At 40.8% G+C, this 21251-nt stretch overlaps 1 protein-coding gene across 2 annotated transcripts; it reads right to left on the reverse strand.

Moving 5' to 3' along the window:
* Window position 1: 1 nt before the first annotated feature.
* On the reverse strand, window positions 2–5093 carry cuedc2 (CUE domain containing 2). 2 transcript variants are annotated; one of them, XM_008278826.1, is made up of 9 exons: window positions 5002–5093; window positions 4157–4239; window positions 3922–4065; window positions 3754–3815; window positions 2667–2800; window positions 2376–2543; window positions 2215–2279; window positions 2069–2129; window positions 2–1976 (listed from the first exon to the last, which is right to left on the reverse strand). In XM_008278826.1, exons 2-9 carry the CDS (start codon window positions 4228–4230, stop codon window positions 1830–1832), a joined length of 855 nt encoding a protein of 284 aa, XP_008277048.1. In that variant the 5' UTR covers window positions 4231–4239; window positions 5002–5093; the 3' UTR covers window positions 2–1829. The 2 variants fall into 2 exon arrangements, with proteins under 2 accessions (XP_008277048.1, XP_008277047.1); XM_008278825.1 differs by having other exon boundaries at window positions 4157–4242.
* Window positions 5094–21251: the final 16158 nt, after the last annotated feature.

The following is a 21251-nucleotide window of genomic DNA, read 5'->3' on the forward strand; positions in this document are numbered from 1 at the left end:
ATTGTAGTCTACAAAAATTAGTATTTATTTACTATAAATTGTGCGTCAGCAGTCTTTCAAAGCGAAGGGGTTAAAACTCAGTTGTGACTAAACAGCTTCAGGAAATCCACTCCATGCTCTACTGTACCACCATCACATACTAATTAAAGATAACATTGCTGCTGATAATGACAACTATCAGTAACAACACATCTTGTCGACACCCAATTGTGTTACACTACACTCAGCAAAAACAAGATTATACTACCAGTTTAAAACAATTGCTTATAGTTGCTCCAAATGGATGCAGAGGGGAACACAAACAACGATATATCTTAGTAAAGGGGAAAAAAACCCAAAAAAAACCTCACCAACCCATTTATCCTAATATACAATTAATAAGAAATAAGAATCCAATCATAATCGAAAAGTTCCACAACCAACAATTACGAGCGAAGCAAAGTTCACAAGAACACAAATGAGATGAGAGGAGCCGTGATACAGAACCACTTCGGTAATATGTAAACAGACCCTGAAAAAACACAACCTTCTGCTTTCACAAATACATAATTGGAGACTTTGCAAATCTAAACATCTATATCAAAAATAAAGATACTACTGTTGGAATGAACTTTAACATGAAGTCCTCCAGCAGCATATTTCACTCAACATTTTTATTTTTTAAGGGGGGCAACCATAGTCCTCCACGTCATTATGTCTAAAATTACAGTGCTGTAAAAGTTTGTGGAAACATTAATTTGTTGTGCTATAAAAATGAACTACCATGGATCCTGATTGTGCTTTCTATTACAGATAATTAAAAACACATTTATTTATGTAGGATGTGTAAAAGTTAAGTGTACCTCTTATTCTTCCAGGGCTTAGTTAAAGTGTTTAATCTCAGACTGCTCAGGACTCACAGGTCATAATGACAGACTGTCAAATCTCACCTTTGAGCCAAGGTTGGTTTCAGTTTAGTAAACATATTGTGTAAAACTTTGCATATTACTCCTGCTGAAGTTCAATTTTGTAGCTCAACAAATTGTCCCAAAACACAAGGTTTCAACAAACCTTTTACAGCACTGTAATCCTGTGTGATATAAAAAGTTTTACTTATAATGAAATTGCCGTCATTGAAATAATAAACCGATCAGCCACGACATTAAAACCGCTTACAGGTGACGCTTGCAACATCTTGTTCCAATGGCACCTGTCAAGGAGTAGGATATATTAGGCAGCTAGTGAACAGTTGTTGAAGTTGATGGGGTTGGAAGCAGACAAAATGTGCAAAGCATAAAGATTGGAGGAGGTTGAAATGTTTTGGCTAATCGGTGTATGTGCATTAAAAACAAAACAAAGCGTTTGAGAGTTGTAATGTCAAGAAGAAACTCTACAGCACCACGAGAACTTATTTACAGATATGAATATAGATCCACTCGCAATGTCATAATTCTGAATCTATATTCTACTAGGTTAAAAAAAAAAATTAAAACGCAAAAAAAAAAAAAAGAACAATACTGTCAGTGCAACATCAGACCGGCTGAGATGGCCAAAAGTAGATAGGTTAGGCTGTTACATAAACAAGAGCACAAGTTACAACATCCTGATCAAAATACCACACAAAAAAATCCAAAAACTTCTCAAGTAAACTTTTAACGCAACCGAAACACTGTGATTGAATGTTTAAACCAAGGCATATAATGGTTGTTCAAAGTAAGCCACTGACACACCAGCAAATGTCTTCCTTTGTTTGGGAAAAAAAAAATAAATCGAACAAATTCAAACGTAATAAATTAAAAAGTGTGTAAACAATATTGTCATTCGCTGCTCTTACAGTGTTGTGCTCGTCATCAATGGAATCGGTACTTTCGTGCGGGCTTGAGGTTGACGTATGTCTTCTTCATGTCCTCTGTCTCGTTTTTCTTCACAAGCTGGTATCTCTCTCCCTTCGTGGTTACCACCTGGTTACTGTGGTAACGAACTAGCTTCTTTGGAGCCTGCAAAAAAGATTAAAAATGACACCAGAAGCCACTAGTGTTATTGCATGAAACAGATTTGATGTTAAAATGTAGTACAGCTAGAGTCTTACATCTTTGGGGGCGACGGGCCGGTGTGTTTTGTTATCTTCCTCGCTGTCCACTAGCATGTACCTATTACGATTAAACACAGTCACAAACACTGAAACAAATAAGTAAAGATAATTCTGTCAATGAAACGACTTGTGATCTTACTCACTTCTCAAGGATGCTCTCTTTAAGCTTCTGGTCTGCCAGCGAGGAGATGCTCTTCCCGTGGTTTACCTGAAGAACAGGATACCATCAGCTCAGATGGTTAACGGTAGGCAGCAGCTAAGACAAGTCGGAGCATCAGTATTTCTGTTTGTCGCAGAGACTCACATTTAGGGGAGTGGGGCTGAGTTGGACATCGCCCTCTATTATGAGGCGCACAGCTTCCTCCATGTCTCCTTTGGCGATGGACAGAGCGCTGCGAGCCTCGGACAGACTGCACTTGGGAAACATCTCCAGCAGGTGCTGCTCCTGAGCCTCCCACTCAGACACTGGTGGCTGAACACACACACATTCATGTTTTCTAGTTTCGATGGATGCGACACTTTCAGCAGTAGGACGCACAAGGAGAAAAATGCAAACTCATCAAGGGAAGAAAAAATAGTGTGCTGAGGTGATCACCTTGGCGGTGGCGCCCTCTGTCTGTGTTTTAAGGCACTGTGTTTCTGTTCCTGGCGGAGGCTCACTGGGCAGGGTGGTGAGTTTCACAGAAATCTCTTCTGCCCTTGCCTTAGGCACACCGTTTTCCTCATCAGCTAAAAAAGCAACAAACTAATTAACATCAGCACATTGTGGTATAAATATTAAGCTGATGATATCCATCAAAAACAAGTTTCACAATTTGGCAACACGATGAAAATAAAGATATTACATGTACGCAGGTACAATTTAAATCAGGGGTGTCCAATCCTGGTCCTCGAGGGCCGCAATCCTACATGTTTTAGATGTTTCCCTCTTCCAACACACCTGATTCAAATGATCAGGATCGTTATCAGGCTTCTGCAGAGCTTGATGATGAGCTGATCATTTGAATCAGGTGTGTTGGAAGAAGGAAACATCTAAAACATGCAGGATTGCGGCCCTCAAGGACCAGGATTGGACACCCCTGATTTAAATCGTAGCTTTCTCTGCATTTTGGCCTTTTGTTCACATGCAAATCTTTTGGATTCCTCCTTCCAGAGGGAAGATATTCAGAAATTGTGTTTGCAGTGTTGACGTGTGAGGACAGAGAGTTTTTTTGCTTGTGATGTCAGAGTGTCCGCCATTATCGACTTTGCTTAAATTAGGTAATTTTGCTTAATGGTGAACGTGATCAATGTAATGCTGTTAACTTTGCATAAACTTTATGCATGTTTACATGAATGTACAGTTGCTCTTCCACTTCACTAAAGGAACAGAAGTGTCAGAATCAGTCCATATATATGGTTCCTTCCTTCCTTGAAGCATCACTGTTGGCATTCTCCCAGAACAGGTAATAACTCTTCTTTCAGGCTTCTATTGTCAAACATGGTTTTCAGGTTAGGCTTATATCACCGCCTGTTTTTGGCATGGCTTTGACAGCACTTCAGTCTTGTTTTTGCATTTATATGTGCACAGAGATTCTTTTGACAAACAAGAAAGAAAAATCATGTGATTAAAAAAAACAAACAAACCCATAAACGAGTGGATTCGGCCCAAGACCACCACAATACAATTCACAATGCACTACCTGAAGTCCGAGCAGTGGCCAGTTTGGAAGCCAGATTGAACATCATCTCACAGACTTTGACGCTGCAAAACAAAAACATCTTTGTATTAACAGCTCCTGCCAGATTACTGCAGTTGCCTGATCTTGCTCATTCACTACCAGGACACAGGAAGTGCATCTTTTGTTTACCTGTCAATTTCGGCAAAGCCAGGGATGTAAGCTTCTAGCATCTCCGCAAAGACCTCCACATCAAAGTTCTCCTCGACACTCTGCTGGGAGCCAAGATCCTCCAGGACTCCAGTGATGTAGGACAGAAGAACATCATCCAATGTGCTGCAGGGAAGGGCAAAAAAAGGAGAAAATTGTCTGCAAAACTAACAAGATTGTTTTTGAGAGGATGCAACAAAGCTGGAGAACTGCTTACCTGACATCTGCATCGGGAATGTAAGTCTGGATGAACTCGTGCAGCGCGCTGTGGATGATCTTGTGGAGGTCCATTGCTTTCTCCTGCTGTGCAGAAGAGGGAAACAGTTTACGTTCAGGAGGCGGTGGCGTTCAGATGATAGTGAAGGCAGTCACAGCGAGCAGCAGGACGGGCGGCAATCCTTAAATAACCAAACCAAACCCAGCAGTTGTCGCCTGTGCACCAAGTATGGCACACCCTGACTTAAATGGGAACGTTACAAAACGATTAGTTATGAAAGCTTGGTTGTGAAAGCATCACTGGTAAGCACTGACTTTTACGCTCGACCCACATGAACTTTGCAGCAGGACTCACTTCACCCAGGATGTCAAGTCAGCCGATAACTAATATTTAAAACGTTGAGGAACCTGCTGACCGTCTTTATTAAGCAAAGTCAAAGCACCCTAATATATTTATGTGACTAAAATAAATGTGCAGCAAAAATAATGACCTCTCTTGTGTTAGCTTTAATGGCTAGCGTTAGCATCGCAGCTGGACGGACATTAGTTATCAGCTAATGGTTAATTACTAGCATCACGGCTAAGCTACCATAAGCTAAACCGTACCGTGTGCTATTATCCATTGTTTAACACACATACATCGCATTTTCTCAACGCTGTCATTGCTCATTCGCCAGCAAGGTTATCCTTTGTCTAAAACATCCTGCAGGAGAAATAACAGCAGGATGCAGGAGGACTGGCGCTAGCTAAGGGCTAGCTAACAACAACTACAAACGAGCTAACGCTGCAAACCGAACCAAGCTCAGTTATTTACATTGGCACGACCTTTAATGCAGTAAAACTCACTGTGACAGAAATTATGGAGACATGAAGCTTAACGTTTTCCCCAAATGTGTCAGGGGGAGGCTGGTCAGTGCAGTTGTTGTACAGGCTCCGTGATGCTTGTTAGCCCGCACGATTCAAAACATTAGCACGTCATTTCCCCTCATTGTAAACAGGCTGGTTCAGAGAAGCTGTCGTTCAGTGAATGTCTGTTCAACCTTTTTGGATTTATTGTACGGCTAAATACAACATTTTTTCCTCTTTATTTTTAATAAAATATTATTATCATGTCATGTTTTCCAGGAGAAGTGTTGTTTTAGATTAAAACATACTGACAAAAGACAGTTAAAAAAACAAAAACAAATCTAATCTTAGTCTTACCTTGACTGCTACGTTTATTTTTTTACATGATCACAAACAGAAATCCACACACATCTGTTTGAGACAGAGATTAGACATTGAAGCTGAAGCGTTTAGTTGACTAATTAATGAATTGATCAACTTAGAGTCAATTAGCAGTCATTAGTGCAACCATTTAACTATTATTTTAATTTTATTTTCCAACCCAACTAGCACGTTGCTGTTTCTCCATTATTGCCAACTCTCTCTAATTACTTGAAATATTTTTTTAAGTTACAATATGATCAACTACATTATCCAAAGCCTTGGAGCTGCAATTTTGTGATAAAGGTAAAAACCAGGAGAGATGCTTGGATCCTGCTAATGGCACCGGCAGCCTGTGGCACCTCAGTAGGAGTCTGTGGCATCTTTGGGGTCTGTGGCACCTTAGTGGCAGTTTGTAGCGCCTCAGTACTAGTCTGTGGCACTTTGATAGCATCTCTGGCTTCCAGTGGCACCTCAGGAGCCGTCTGTGGTACTTAAGTGGCGGTCTCTGACTGTCCGTGGCGTTCTGTGGCACCTCAGTGGAAGTCTGTGGCACCTCTGTAGTCGTCGGTGGCACTTTAGTGGCAGTCTGTGGCGCCTCAGTAGCAGTTTGTGGCACCTTAGTGGCCATTTGTGGCACCTCAGTGGCAACTCCTGACACGGCTGCTTCATCAAGTGGCACTCCATTGGCAGAAAAATTGGAAAACCACAGACTGCCACTGAGTGCCACTATCTGCCAGTTCATCCTGGCCTGTAAAATAATGTATAATGCCAATATAAATAGAGCATTGTGGTGCTACAGAGATACCCTGACCTACAAGTGGTACACTACAGAAATAAGGGAATATGCCTGTTTGGTGCAAACTCCAGCATAAACCATATTAGAATTTTTTATATTTCTTCAGTGGAAAATACCAATATAACTAAAATCATTACTGATATTGCACTCACAATACCAGCCAAAATAACTGCAATGTGTTTTTTAATTTTCTTTTTGCATTTTGTTTGGAGCTTTACTCGTCAATACTGCTTAGAACAAAAAGAAGACATATTTGCACAGAAATATGTGTGGCTGTATTATCTACTGTACAACAGTTCAGGGTCATAATAGCCTTTTTCATTTAAATCTTTTTCACATATTCCAGCTGTCATCAAACATTTTTCTCTGGGCGTGCACATTTCATGTCCCACTGTAAACCAAGGCTTTTACAACTGATCATAGAAGTAACACGTTTTGTCACCTTGATTAATTTGAAGCTTTCTGTGACCCACCTTCAGTTCCTGGCTCAGTGTCAGATCGCTGGTCTAGCCTACGCTAGGTTGGTAAATAGTCTACTCTCACTTGGACATTATCTTATATCTTTTGCCAGATCCATACATAGTTGATGATCAAGGTGTTATCTGAGGCAACATCAATGATGTCATCAGATCCTGCTCTCAGTTACCTCCGCCTGTGTTGGTATTATAGCAGATATGTAGCTGTAAATCATTAATGCCCATTCAATTGTTTCCTTGCTCCCTTGGCAGTATCTCTTGCCGGCTGTAGTATTTCATGGGGAAATATGGTACACGCTACTGATAAAACAAGCAAGAACAATTCTGGACTTGGCTGAACTCTGTTTCAACTCTGAGCTCATGGCTAGACAGGTGGGGCTGAGGTATCAGGGGAGAGCATGTAAAATCCATAGTGAAGGACAGCATCTTGTTTTTCTCCACGTGTGTTCACAGCTGACACCGAGAGCAGCCCGCGAGCCGCACAACACACATACCAATGCAGCCGCACACGGCGAACAGCATCAATATATTTTGCAATATTCTGTTCACACTTGTGTTGCAGCTGCACAGGCCCACACTTCAGGCAGCCTTTGGTTATGCTTGCTTATACAAAAAACAAAATCCTAACTGCAGTATCACATTTAGCTTCAAACTAAAATCATCACACAACCACCCGGGGTCCTGTATATAATCATGTTTTTCATCTTCTCCAATTCAGACTTCAGTGGTTAAAATTAACTCATGCTGACAGACCTACTAAAGCTGAAACAGGGCTCTGCTTTTCTTTTTTTTTTCTCTTCTTTTTGAAGCCAAAGACGTCCCAACACTGGGTGGCAGCATTGAGTTATTAGTGACAGCAGGACTTCATCCACTTTTCGAAGAGATGGCATGAGAATGAAAGGAAAAAAAAACAAAACAACAAAAGCAATTTAAAAATATATCAGATCCACAACTTGCTGGGATGTGTGGATGCTCCAGAAACACTCACATTAATTCTGATCCTGTAAAACACACAAGTCTGCTAAATGAAATAGTAGAATTGTAGAAGTATGTAGAAGCTACATCCTTGTGTTTCAGTTGGGTTTCGTTGTTTGGTGCAGCTAATGTTGCTGTGGAAGATTTTACTTGGTTCCGTCTGGGAACAACAACTCAGATTGCTGTCTATGTTCGGTCAGTTTATTTGGTTTGAATTTTTGAGCCAAGACTTCCCTTCTTTGTGCAGACAGTGGCGAAGCAATCGCTTTATGAGTCAGTGCTTTTGTGTGAGTGGGAGACGTGCATGTACTGGTTGTACTGGATCAGCTTCAGTCAGTGCTGCACTCGTAATACGAGCATAATAAGATACTGCAAACGGGCCAGTCTCTGACCTCTTTTTTGCGTAGGATGAGCTAGAACATAACAATCGTGTGAAATGAGACTTTGAAGACAGAACCACTTACTGCTCAGGGTTGTAATGTTCCTGCTCACAATTTGTTTTCTCCTCTTGTTGCACACGTCCTCAAACCGCGTCACAAAGAACAAACTGTAAAGCACATGTAAGCACTTCACGACAGGTCAAACTAATGTGGACTAATGTGTTATATTGCCTGTAATCACAAGGACTTTATTGCAATTTTAGCTTCAAACTAAAGATGTGAGGGAGACATGAGGTTGTTGAATGCTAAATAGAGGAGGTGTAGCAAAACCGTATCCTTGTAATTGTGTTTTGCATGCATGTGGTAGAAAGGTAATATAATTAAATATACTTTTAGAAAATGTATTTGACACAAGTTTACTTTAGTTTATCCAAAAAAGGACCTAACTTTGAAATCAGTGCATTTCTTCTGCTTTTAAACATTAGAAAAAAAAAATCTACAAATGTCTGAGATGTATTATATTAAAAAAGAATGAAAGAAATCATTTAAAAACTCACACATTGCTCATTAATGTAAGAGGGGGACAAACCTTAATGTGTGCTAATGGTATGTTTATATATTTCTGTTCTTATATGCCAGCGTACAATCAAGCATGTCATGCAACAATGTCGAGGCAGGGCACATAATGTGGATATTGTACTGGTGGCACAGATTTCCATTTTCACTCAGACAATGGGGACTGGGGGTTGGCTGAGGCGATGTCTGAGAGAAAAAAAATAATTTTACAGTTCTCATCAGGCTCACCCAAAACACTGAATGATTTACTGCCAAATTAATTACCCTTTACCCAACTTTAGACAATAATGCTCGGAGCTGTCTGTCGGAACCGTATTCTTCTATTAACGTTCGATTTGCAGTTCAGCCAGAGTGACTTCATATTTAGATTTTATTGTATTTTCTCAGTGAATGCGTAGCATTGCATCCACAATAGAAAGGAACAGAATTATTTGATATTTTCACTTGAATCACCTGTGCAGCAGAGATGGGATCAGCACATTCATTGGACAGAGGATTTGTTAAAAAAATTTAAACACTTAACATATCTGTTCCAAAGCATCACAAAAGGTGCATTTACAGAGTGAATTCAAGCACAGTGCACTTTAATTAATTGAAACTTTTACAATGTAAGGCCTCCCTCGCCATCATAACCTACCTTTAATCAAATCTGAGACTTACTAATAATTTTCTTTATGTTGAAGATCATATGATTCAAAGCGATAGTGTGTAGATTTTAACAAAACGCTAATGAAATCAAAGTTGGCATGTGTTTTAAATTAAATTCTACTTTTACACTTTTTTTTCTTGATGAAAAGCTGTGGGTAAGTGACTTACACAAACTTGGAGCGTGAGAGTGAGATTAGCTGGCTTGTTGTCCGAGGGCGAGGCTGACCTGGTCCAGATCCGGGCCACCTGTGTGGGCTAGCCTGCCCTCCCGTCTGCCTCCTATCCTGTCTCCAGGATTTGGTCACCAGGCAGCCCACTGGCACTTTTTCCATCCTTTGAAATTTTCCAACCAGCTTTAAGATTTACAAGCATCAGACAGAAAGTGTAAACAATTCTTACCGTCGTCTCTGAATCAATCAGAAAAATCATATATTTAACAGAGAAAAACTCCTCCGAGATGCATAAACAGAAGATAAACCTATGAAAGTTAATAACAGGAGATGTTAAATAAAGCATTACAGTTTTGCAGAAGTTTCGTTGAGCTGCAGCAGATGGGTGCAATAAGCAGAGCGATTCAAAACGCAACGAGCTTGGGTTCATCTCAGTAAATGGATTGGTCTCCCTTGTCTTGGTCTGTGTGTCTCTGTTGAGCAGTCGATAGGTTAACCTGCCCGTGGCATCCATCTTGTGTGGCCCCCCTCGCATTACCATTGATCTGAGGGAAATAAAGAGCACACGTGTTATTATATACAGCCCAGAAAAACACCCTCTCACAGTGATGGAGTGAACAGGCCAAATGTATGAAATATTGCCCCTCCGACATATTCTGTCTTCCTGTCAATAGTGCAGCCTTTGCCCACAACCCGGATCAATAGGGACTTATCTTTTCATGATAACACATAACGATGTTGTCTGTTGTCTTTTTCTGATATTGAAGTTTGAATTCTATCCCTCCACCTTTTTTTTTGAAATCATCCATGCTGATATGTATATTTGGACATGCCTATTTCTCATGCCTTGTTTTTTTTTTTTCTACTAAAGAAATAAAATTGGCGTGGGCCCGCCAGTCTGCGACATGGCAGTTACAAATTTACATGTTGGTTTTCTGGACGTTTCTCTGAAGCTTTTGGGGGTCTCTCATGTGTGAGACTGCTCAGCGGAGAGAAGACACCCCTCTGTAAAAACATCTGTTGTGGAAATGGCTGTCAGACTCCCTTTTGTGGGCTCCGTCTCTTCTTTGCACAGAGATTGTCATTTGTTTTGATCATTTATGTGGGTGAAAGAATAATGATAAAAAATCTGGAGAATGTACCCATGCAGTTGAGCTACCTCCAGGAGGTTGTGTTTATTTCTTTTTTCTTTTTTTTTATGGAAAGGAAATGTTCTCTCTGTTTTACTTGCGGTCTGCACATTGAGGCATGCAACAGAGTTATTTAATGTGAACTATAATGCACTGTGAGTGATATGACAAAGTAAAGTTTTTTAGCAACATTTCGCAATTAGCCATTTCAGTAAGCATACGTTCCCTGTGCGTTAGCGCTATCGACTAGCTGCTTAAACGTGATAACAAAAAAAATACTCTTTAATTATTCATGATGTTGCGATGGTTATCTTAAATGGAAGAAGTCAGTTGAGAAGAGAAACTGGCTTTTTCTCATATTGTTTGGAGCGATTTGATTGTGAAAAAAGCAAATTCTCTTAGCATGAAAAACAACGCAGCCCTTCATTCTGTCACGTTTGTGTTATTAAATGAATGAAGGAGTCAGTAATTTAATACAAAGTAACTTGAAGTAAACAGGTACAATGCAGTTAACAGGAAATGATAAATATATAAGGTTGCTATTTTGCTGCTTGAATTTTTTTTCTCAACAAACGCTTTGTGTTGTGACTCTCTCTCAGGATGGCCCAGGGTGCGCTGACGCCACCGCTCTCCACCAGGAAGTGTTTTGAGAGCACCTGTCCAGTAGCGCCGCGAGGCACGTCACCTCGCTGTACTCTGCAGGTCAGCTGCCATCACTCAAACTGCTCTTTCATTTTGTTTTTGTCGCTCTTCAACAGCACTGCTCGCTTAAAACACAGCTTTCTTTGTATAAAATAATGAGAACAGCAATCAGACAAGTTAACAGAAGTGTTTTGAGGAAGTCGCACAACTACAAAGTTACTGCATTGTTGAATCATTAGAGCCAATTAGTTGGAAGACATATCTTGAAGTGACAAGTAAAAAAAAATAGACCCTTAACTTTTAAATTCTCTTCTTATAATGTTGTTATATCATTAAAATAAAAAATAAAAAAGCAGCACCTAGAACCTGTTTTGAGGTATTTTCTCTTGTTTTGAAGCACGTCATCAATTCTCCTCAATGGTGGATGTGAAACTCAGCTCACACACTGACCAGGATGTGACAGGTTTATATTGCACATGATGCTGTTATATTCACTCTTGTGCTGAGTGTAGATGCTATTTTCAGTTTAGCTTTCCTCCAACGTACATATAAAAGTTTTTAAAAAAGCTTCTTTGTAATGTCACAAAATAGAACAAATTCTGCATAAAACCATCTTAACATTATGTAAAAGGTGCAAAACCTGTCTCCATTTAAATGAGTCATTGCAGCAAGAGCCATGTGTGAATTAATAGGATGCCTGTTTGTGATTGTGTGATTTCGCTGTGGAACAGGTGAATGTTTGAGCAGAGTGACACCTCATAAACTAGCTGATAACCTGTTCCTGTGTCTTCTTATCTGTCTTCCAGACAATCCCTGGTCCCTGAGCACATTGTCGTTTCCCCTCAGGCCCATTATCAGATCCCCTCTGTAGGCTCCCAGCAGCTGCAGTTATTGTGGAAGACTCTACTTTTATAGCCCCATGATGTCTGTGACAACACTGGCTTTTATGAGTGAGTACACGCTGTTTTCTGCTTGTTGGGATGCTAGTTTTTGTTGTTGTTGACTGAACAGCGTCCTTCTGACTTTCCCCCATCAAATAGAATCTAATACAAAACTTAATTAACACTGATTAACACAACAACATGTTAAATGAATAGGTTTTTCCAAACAACTAGAGAAATATAATAATTCCTGCATTTCTGTTAATTTTCGAGTTATTGCAAACGTCTGAAAAGCGTGAAATACAAATTAAGCACAGCACCATAAAAAGGGACAAAGAACAAGCCGATTGAAGTATTTAATGTTGAATTTAATGTCCCTTTTATTGTGATATTTTCACATGCTATATCATTAATGATCTTTTTCCAATCATGTTTCTGTACCGATTGGTCCCCGACTATCTGTGGGAAATGTGTTATCTCGCTCTGCCATTCATGTACACATTTATTGGTTTCCAAGTCGCCGGGATCAATCTTTTGGCCACCAGAGGAGCATAACTAATGGCAACATTAGAATGGCTTTGTGAGAGGGACTGGCCGGATGCGGGTTAACCAAGCAGGAAATAATCTAGGATTTTATATCCTGCATGAATGGCCATAGGATATGCTGAGAATAAATTAATCCCCCCAAAAATTTTAGCAGTGAGGTTATCTTTTGAGTGAAACAGTTTCAGAGGTGCAGGCGGGTTTGTTTGTCTGATTTTTTTTTTTTTCTCCTCCTGAGGGAGGATGTTCGCTCTCTGCATGCGCACATGTGGAATTTCTCGGCAGATAATGATCGTCATCTTAATGCTCAGCCAGGGTCAGACTATCTATTCTGTCTCTGACCGCAGGTCTAGACGGTCTTCCTCTGGAAAGCCTTTTCCCCCCTTTTCCTTTTAAAGACCCACTTCTATTTTCCTGTTGTGCCCAAACAAGGATTTTATAAAACGGGTGACATCGCCACACAAGCTGTCTGTCGAATCCCCCTTAATTAAAGTGACGTTTAAAGCCTTCCTCAGACACTAATAAACCCCCTCTCCATTAAGATCCTCCTAATTACTGTGTGCAAAGGAAAAGGGGACACACACAGACAGACAGTGCCGAGGTAAGCCTGCTGGCATTTGGCCCCATAAGCTGAGCGCCACACAAAAGAAAATGTCCCCTGGGTTACCCATCCTACCAGAGAGATTTCTCTTTTTTTTTTTTTCCTCCCAAACCTCACTCCCCCTCTTCTGTTTTCTTCTTATGAATGAAAGTATATGACATGTGGGGCTGAGTGGCCATTCATGGCGCTGGTGGAATGTGTGAATAAGAGCTTCGAACGAGGCATGAATCACAGCCGCCTGATTAGTCATTAAGCAGTCTTTTGACATTACCATTGTTTAAATGTGCATGGTGGAAGTGAGAGTGCTGTCATCTATAAACACCAATTCACTCAAGTGATTTGAAAAGATGTTCAGAGATGCTGAAATCTTCTCCAAAAGCGCCATTTAGGAATTTTACTGTTGAAACTTCAGTGTCAGGGGACCAATTAAAAAAAAAACATTTTAGCAAGTTTATTCTATATGATTCCTTCCAGTGTTGGATATTGCTCTCATGTTGGTTTGGCGTGGCTTTATAAGACACTGAAAATGAAGGTGGACAAGAGAATCGTTACATGTCACACTGAGCAGTAACTGTCCCCACGCTCAGAGCCGCTACAGCTTCGTGGCAGAGGCAAATCCAGAAAGGTTAAATGTGTTTGGTTCATGTCCTGGTCTGCAGATTAATGACATTAACGAAGTTTCCATTATTCGCGCAACTGGGGGAGACAAGGGCGTCCATGCGGAAAGCCACATGACCGAGGCAGAGATAAGAGAAAATGAAATACGTCTTCGTGGAGACAGGAGGGGCCAGGAAGTGCCACTCCAAATTAGCCGCAGGCCCAGTTTGTTGTTACTTCATTAACCCAACAGCCCCGGGAAAAATAAAAAGCTGGGTCACAACCTTTAGCAGCGGGGAGGCCTGAAATTTCCAAAGAGTGGCTCCTTCAAACTTTGACTGGTGGGCAACTGCTGACATAGTAAAGACAATAGTTTATTATTAGAGGTTATCATTTAAAGGAAAGTTTTGTCAATCTCACCACCGTTACAATTAAATATTTTCCCTCAAAAAAAGTTTGTTTACATTTGTATTTAATTTTATGTTAATTATCTGTTATGTCATATTGACGATAACAAACACCATGTGATACTTTTCTGTAATTTAAATGATTTAAAGGAATGACCATATGTGCTGATTTAAGTTTTTCTTAAGCATTTAATGCTGCTTCATTTAACAGGACAGTGATCAAAGTTTTCTCAATTTCCTAACAACTTGTTAGAAAAAAGATGAACCAAACAGTAAGTCAAATGTAGAACATATTTATAAAGCGTAATCTAGTAGAAATTTAGTTCCTTTTTTTTTAGAAATCCATTTAAGTCTGCAAATGTTCAGATAAGAAAGCGCACGCGTGTAGAAGTTCATACATTACCGTGAGCCACCCGACTTCGAGGACACACGAAAACACAATCCCCAAAGGAAGGAACCTTATACAATATTACATCAAACTATTCAACAGTAGACAGTCACATCAATAATATAAAGTCATTATCAGCTGTTCTACAAATAGAATAAAATAGGGTATTACTGGATCATCAATATTTGATCATGTGCTCTGTTTGTTGCTCTTTAACATTTGGTGGTGTGCTTCAAAACAGAGCCCAGTTGTATAATGCCGTCCTTGTTGTTGTAACACGAGCTGAGCAGTGGTTCTTTATTTGCAGGCAGTGACTTTATTAGAGTCTATAGTTACAGACCCTTGGAAGGAGGGCTATTGTATTCTCACCCCTTCTCTGGCAAACATACCTCTGCTGCTCTCTTCATAACAAACAGGCCTGATGTGCCTGGAAATTTAAAGCTATTTGTATTTCTTTGAGTTCTCTTTTGAATTTTTGCTCACATTTTTGCATGATTGCGCATGTGTAGTTTTTATTTCCTGAAACGTGGCCTCACCAATCTTACAAATTCAGAGCCTGTTTTCTGTGTTTATTTCTTAAAATCAGCCTAAGTCAGCTAAATTATTCCTATACCTTTTCCTTAGTTTACTCTCTCTCCCATACACACACACCAGTACCTACTCAGCAACATGGATCAGCAGCAGCTGACTTGGCGAGAAACTCTGTGGCACAGGTAGACAGAAGCAGGGTCCAGCGAGTATCTACTGAGGCTGCAGACACATCTGCCTGCTTGATTTCACCTGGTAACTGAGCATGTAGTATTTACTTCTCGGCTGAAATGCAATCAGGGGCTGGTAGCTGGCAAGGAAGCAATGAACCTGCGATTAGGTGCAGTCCCCTCCCCTCCCCCTCCACCTCCACCTTCAAGAAGTGAGGCAGAGTTTGAGTTAAGGAAGTGGCGTAGAAAAATGCATTGTAATAGTTTGGCATCTCGCACCAAACTGCAAAAAAAACAAATACTAACATATCAAACTATCGTCAAACTATCCACCTCTCTGTCTTTGTTTTAGGTGTTCTATTCCCTTGAATGGCAGGATTGTTGTTTTCAGAGCTGCATGACATGAAGCTGATTTATTCTAATATTTGATACTAAAGCAACAGTTATAGTAAAACCAGGGTTCAAGGTCTGGCTTACACCGAAAACAGAACTGCTTTGCTGTGCGAGTCGAGTTTCGAATGCATCATCATGAGCTGCTTCACTGCTGACAACAAGAGCCTCGTGAATTCCTGGTGATAAACGTAATAGTGACACTGCTGAGGTTCCTACGGTAGAGCGCTCCCTGTGCGCGTATAAACATTTGACATCCTTGAGACAAGAGTCACCTCTCTAATCTGGCTGAAGAAGTGTGTGGAGAGGCCCTTTATCCCACCCTGCTTTAACCGGTTGCTCACAGAAGAGCCATTTACCTCCACTAATGGGGAGTGAGTCTTTCACTGAGGCCTGTTTGCCTCTCAACCCTCTGAAAGAAACTTCGCCAAGGAGGAGACATTAAGAAAACCAGTTAATCTGCAGCAGTCTGTCTGTGTCTACCCGGGGAATGGACCGAGCTCCTCGGTGCCTTTTCAAGAGGTTTCTCTTCACGGCAACTGAAGAAGTGTTGGATCAGCACTTCTCTCAGCTGCCCTGATAAAGACACAGCAGTTAAACAAATAAGTGCTTCGCCTTTTTGGCCATTGCTTATTGAGTTTGAAAGCTTTAAAATGTTGCTGATTTAATACGTGAACTTCACCATGTGCTTTATTGTTTGTATTTATAACTATATGCCCTTTCCATTATGATATATTCCAAGGCCTTAGTATAGTACTTTTTTGGAAAAGTGAAGTACTGACATAATAACACAAATCATATTTGTTTTTTAACAAGACTAAGAGTCTGCAGGGATGCTAGTGGCTCTGTGAGGCTGTATGTACATACAGGAGTGCTTTTGGTTAAATGCTAAAGTCATTACATGCCGTATGATGCTCAGGATATAAATGCAAACATTTAGTAGGCGTAATGTTTGCTTTGCTCTTCGCCTAGTTTAGCATAACTTTCATAACTTTCAATAATTATACATAGTAGTAATCTATCTATCTATCTATCTATCTATCTATCTATCTATCTATCTATCTATCTATCTATCTATCTATCTATCTATCTTTATACTATTACTCTATTCAAACGACAAACAAGGAACAACACGTGTAGTTTGTCTTTCACCCTGTGATATTCAATTCTTACTACATCCTATAGGCGAACAAATGAGCACCTTCTAATTCAGGTAATAAAGTCTCGCTCTCTCTGAAAAGAACCTGAGGAAAGAGTTGTAGCAGAAGGAACAGAAGCCCTACCACAATCACAACCAAGTCACTGTTACTTACCTTTGTTTGTGACAGTGGGGGCTGTTAACCCTCAGACACTCAGTCTTTACTGACCATTTATGGAGCCAATCCTACTGTGGCAGGAGTGCTAGACCAAGGTCATTAGTGGCCGCAACCGCAGTGACCTGTCGTTAAAGATGGGGCAAATAAACACAGAAGGAACTCCGGAGAATGGGGCTAATCTGGTAGGTAGCCACACTGGCAGGTAGCTGGCAGGTTGGGATGAGCAGGACCAACAGCGGTGAGTCCAGGAGGTGGATTATAGCGAAATAAATGTTTTCGTGAATTATAGCATCGCTCCGAATAAATACAGCAATCGGAAATGAACACACGTGCACTAACAGGCAGGAACACCAGTGTGCCCACAGAAACATTCATGTAAAATACAGACACAACCCCCCCCCAAACACCACACACACTCACTTGTTTTTCAGTGGGTACGACAGATGCCGTATGGACTGTTGTATCCTCAGCAGTAAAGGAGGGCCCTGAGGGTGTCTGCTGTCAGACAGTACACCAGGGATCATCTGTGACACAGTGACACCGATCCCCTCATGTCACACACAATGCTATCCTAACACCACTGCTTGTGTTAGTGTGCGAATGTGTGTGTGTGCGTGTGTGTGTGTGTTGAGGGATTTCATCATGTCAGATATACTACAGCACATTTATTCATGTCTTATCCACCTTCGTGCCCCTTCACAGGGCAATGTGTTTGCCACACCAACATCCAATTTGTTCTTTGCTTCAAAAGTTCCGAGATACCAATTTATTGAAAAAAATAGTTTTATTGTGTTTTTATTGTGTTGTATAATTTCTATGGCTTTATACTATCCGGTCGATGTCTGTGCAAACACAGGAACGCTGGGAGGTGCTGCAAGTTGTACTGCTCATGTTTGGCCAGTTGAGGCCATGCTTTCCTTAGGGTGAGCAGAATCTGTTATCAGCCTGAACGTATACTGTCACTCTGGCCCAATTCTTTCCTCACAATGACGCTGTATATATGGGTCATGCAAAATGAAGCATTTGCTTAATCATCTCGCAGTCTATAATCTTTGGGCGGTGGTGGGGGGAAATAAAAGAAGTAAAAACTAAACATTCATTACATATATCTTCCTTTGCTCTCTATAGAATGCACTTATTTTTGTCTCCTGTGTTTGTAGTTGTTGGTTACTTCATAGATAATTGTTTTATCTGCAGAAATATTGTAGTAAAGATTGAAACAGCAAGATGCTTCACACTGTAAAATACTGCATTTATGATTTAACAAACCCACCAGGATCCATTCTTCAGTATGTGCACCTTTACTTATACATTTCGCAAATCTAATTTTATTTTCACGAAAGACGTTACATTTTGAATGCATTAATTGGAGTGTTTCTATTGTGATATTGTTAGTTCGTTCATTTTTCTTTTTTTTCAGCAAAGCCGTCATTTTAACAAATACAAGGCTGAGAGGAAATTACCTTTAAAAGAAACTTTAAAATCTCAACAACCTCAACATTTTTATCCAGAACTGTTGAGTTAATGATTTGTTATTTGCTAAATTTGGAATGTGAAACTCTTGAAATTCAGTTTTATGAATTTAATTTATAAACAACATGCCATCTAAGTAAACTTAAATAGAAAATAGAATGTGACATTTCTCAAAACGCACTGAGACATGACATGATTACACATAACTCACGAGACTAACTGTGTGGTGGAGACTGATACTGAGTCTGACTTCTGCCTCTCATCCAGCTGCGAACGTCCATACGCCGCGCTGGTCAGCCTCTTTCCTCCCTCTTCGCTAAAAACCACCATGAGCCCGTCAAATAAGTAAAGCCAGGGAGATGTGTGGCCTGTGAAAGGGATATGCTCATCCAGCTAGTGGGCGCAGAGACGCTTCTTTGTTTCCTGGCATGTCTCACATACTTTCAGAGGCCAGATAAGCCCCAGCACCATGAAACACGGCTTTATGTTTGGCCTCAGCAACGTCCCAAAGAGGGCAGAGTGGACTCAGAGGAGAGACCAGCCAGTGAGCAGGTAATATGTCCTCAGTGTCACACCTTATTAAAGGGCCAGAGACATATAAGAGGCCTGGTTATGTAGTCGTGAATTATTAAAGTACTAGCTGAAAAACACTCCAATTACCAAACCCCAAGTTTAAATATTCGTCTCTCCTTCGCTGTTGCTCGTTTTTTCTTTTATTTCCTTCCCTCTCTGAGGAGACGTGGTAAGCTGGGATGGTGAAAGGCAAGAGGGGGGCTGTAGGGTAGGGAGGTGGGGGCTTGGCTGTTTCCTGAAATCGGATTAGCAGCTACTCTACACTTAGATTGCAGGGACTGGGGCTTTAGTTTAGCCCAGCTCAAGACCACCCAACAGGTAAACAGGTACATTACTGTGGAGCAAAAAAAAAAAAGAAAAAAGAAAGTGTATAGCGAAGGGATAGAGGATAAAAATGCTCATGAGACATGGATACAGAGTGAGTGAAATAAATACTACGCTAGCTGACAGCCGGGTGAAAGTGGATTTCTTAGTGGTTAATCTGAAATTAATTCCAATATCTGCTTGATGGAGCGAAGGAAATGTTAAAAAAATAAAAAATGCAATGAAACAAACAAAAAAGAGAAAAAGTAAAAAAAGAAAAAAAAAAGGAAGCCAAACCTTGCTTACTTTTGAAATGTATTCTGAACTACCAATTTGTGAACTTCCTCTTCTTGAACCAACTCTCTGGACCTCCACAAAAGACCTACATATCTCAACCCCAGCCCTCCCCGCTCACCAAGATATCTAAACCTCACACTGTCATGCTGCTGCCACTGCATCCCACAGAAAACCTCCTGAAAATTAGTTTTTGGCAACCAGCTCGCAAACACACTCTCCTGTCTGCTGCAAGCCACCAAGGCTTTGTTAGGCAGGCCTGCTCTGAGCCCAGAGCCTTCAAGACCCCCATTATGCAGCAGGACTCAGCGGGGCAGAAAGAGCAGGAGTGTTTTCGCCAGTCATGTGGGCACACAGGCATTATACACTCTTCAGTGGCACTGTAGATATTTTGTGAGTCTTACAAACAGAGGGGAGGCCTGCAAAGGCTGCAAGAAGAAGTTTTGATAATTGGGAGTTATATAAGTTCCCAAATCCTCACAGGAGGATTTTAAGTTTTTTCCCCTCCTTTTTCCCCTATTGTGTGTTTTGAAAAGCTGTGTGCGAAGGCCCCACTGCGAAGGTGACAAATCCTTTGACATAAATCATTGTGTAAAGGTTAAAGGAATACAGTCAAGTGCTCAGGAAGAAGAGCCTCTAATTGCCTGCTTTGCTCCAGCTTTGGTGAGCGGTGTTTTACAAATTAAACAACAGTCCTTTCACATGTAAAGCATTTTGTCTGCGTGTGCACACACCTCATGCACGTGCGTTGGTGCGCCTTTGTTTACGTGTGTGTCCACTTACGTCTTATTGTAATAAATAAGCTTGTTCGAGGCTCGTGTCAAGATCCACGAGCGAGCACATCAGCTGCAGCTCGGAGGAGAGAAAGAGCAGGAGTTTTTACTAATCAGTGATGGACAAACTCAGGGCTCCCTGCATCTCAAACATCACTGCTTCTGTCAGGGGCCCCGAGTGCAGAGCAAGCGGGCTGAGCAGCTCTGATCAGCAGTGTTGTGTTATTTTTTTCCCCCCCCACCGAATCACACAGGGGAACACGTGTGTGTGTTTGAGATGCAGGGATGCATGGTGCTAAACCTCCCCTGAGTAGTAATGCATGAACTGTTAGCAAAACATTGTTGCTGCTGCTGTTTCCTTCTATGTTAATAAGACGTGGATTGGGGTGGGGGGTATAGTAGGTGCACAGATGTAATTCAAGGTTGACATCCCAAGATTCATAATGCACCTTTAGTGACGGATATCATGCATTTGGCAGACCTTAGGCGAACAGTTCAAAGTCAATACAGAAGACACCCCTGGAGTCGCTCGCAGATGTTGATTTTGTATGCGGCAGCTTGAATAAATAATGGCGAAAATGATTTTAGATTAGATGTTTCAGATTATTATCAAACGCGGTGCTTTGGAGATCAATTTCATTTCATCAAATAAATATATTAAATAAGATTTTGACACAGAAAAAAAGCCCAAGCAGCTCATTACAAACCTTTTGTATTTGTAATCGCTGTTCCTTTTTATGCAGCATTTCAAAGCTGTCAAGCCGCTCGCCTCCATGTCACTCAGTTATGTGATGTAGAGAGAAGAGTTTAGGGTGTGTAAATGTATTTATGAATGCATGATTTTGTGAAAGTGTGTA

The sequence above is a fragment of the Stegastes partitus genome, unplaced genomic scaffold (genome assembly GCF_000690725.1).
Source record: "Stegastes partitus isolate 25-593 unplaced genomic scaffold, Stegastes_partitus-1.0.2 Scaffold133, whole genome shotgun sequence".
Taxonomy (NCBI): domain Eukaryota; kingdom Metazoa; phylum Chordata; class Actinopteri; family Pomacentridae; genus Stegastes; species Stegastes partitus.

What these genes read in the sequence shown, in the direction of transcription:
- cuedc2 (XM_008278826.1), bottom strand. Translation starts at nt 4,230, where the DNA reads ATGGACCTCCACAAGATCATCCACAGCGCGCTGCACGAGTTCATCCAG. An exon ending in GGCCACTGCTCGGACTTCAG is followed by an intron (nt 2,801 to 3,753) that starts GTAGTGCATTGT and finishes TTGCTTTTTTAG; the next exon opens with CTGATGAGGAAAACGGTGTG. An exon ending in GGCCCGTCGCCCCCAAAGAT is followed by an intron (nt 1,977 to 2,068) that starts GTAAGACTCTAG and finishes TCTTTTTTGCAG; the next exon opens with GCTCCAAAGAAGCTAGTTCG.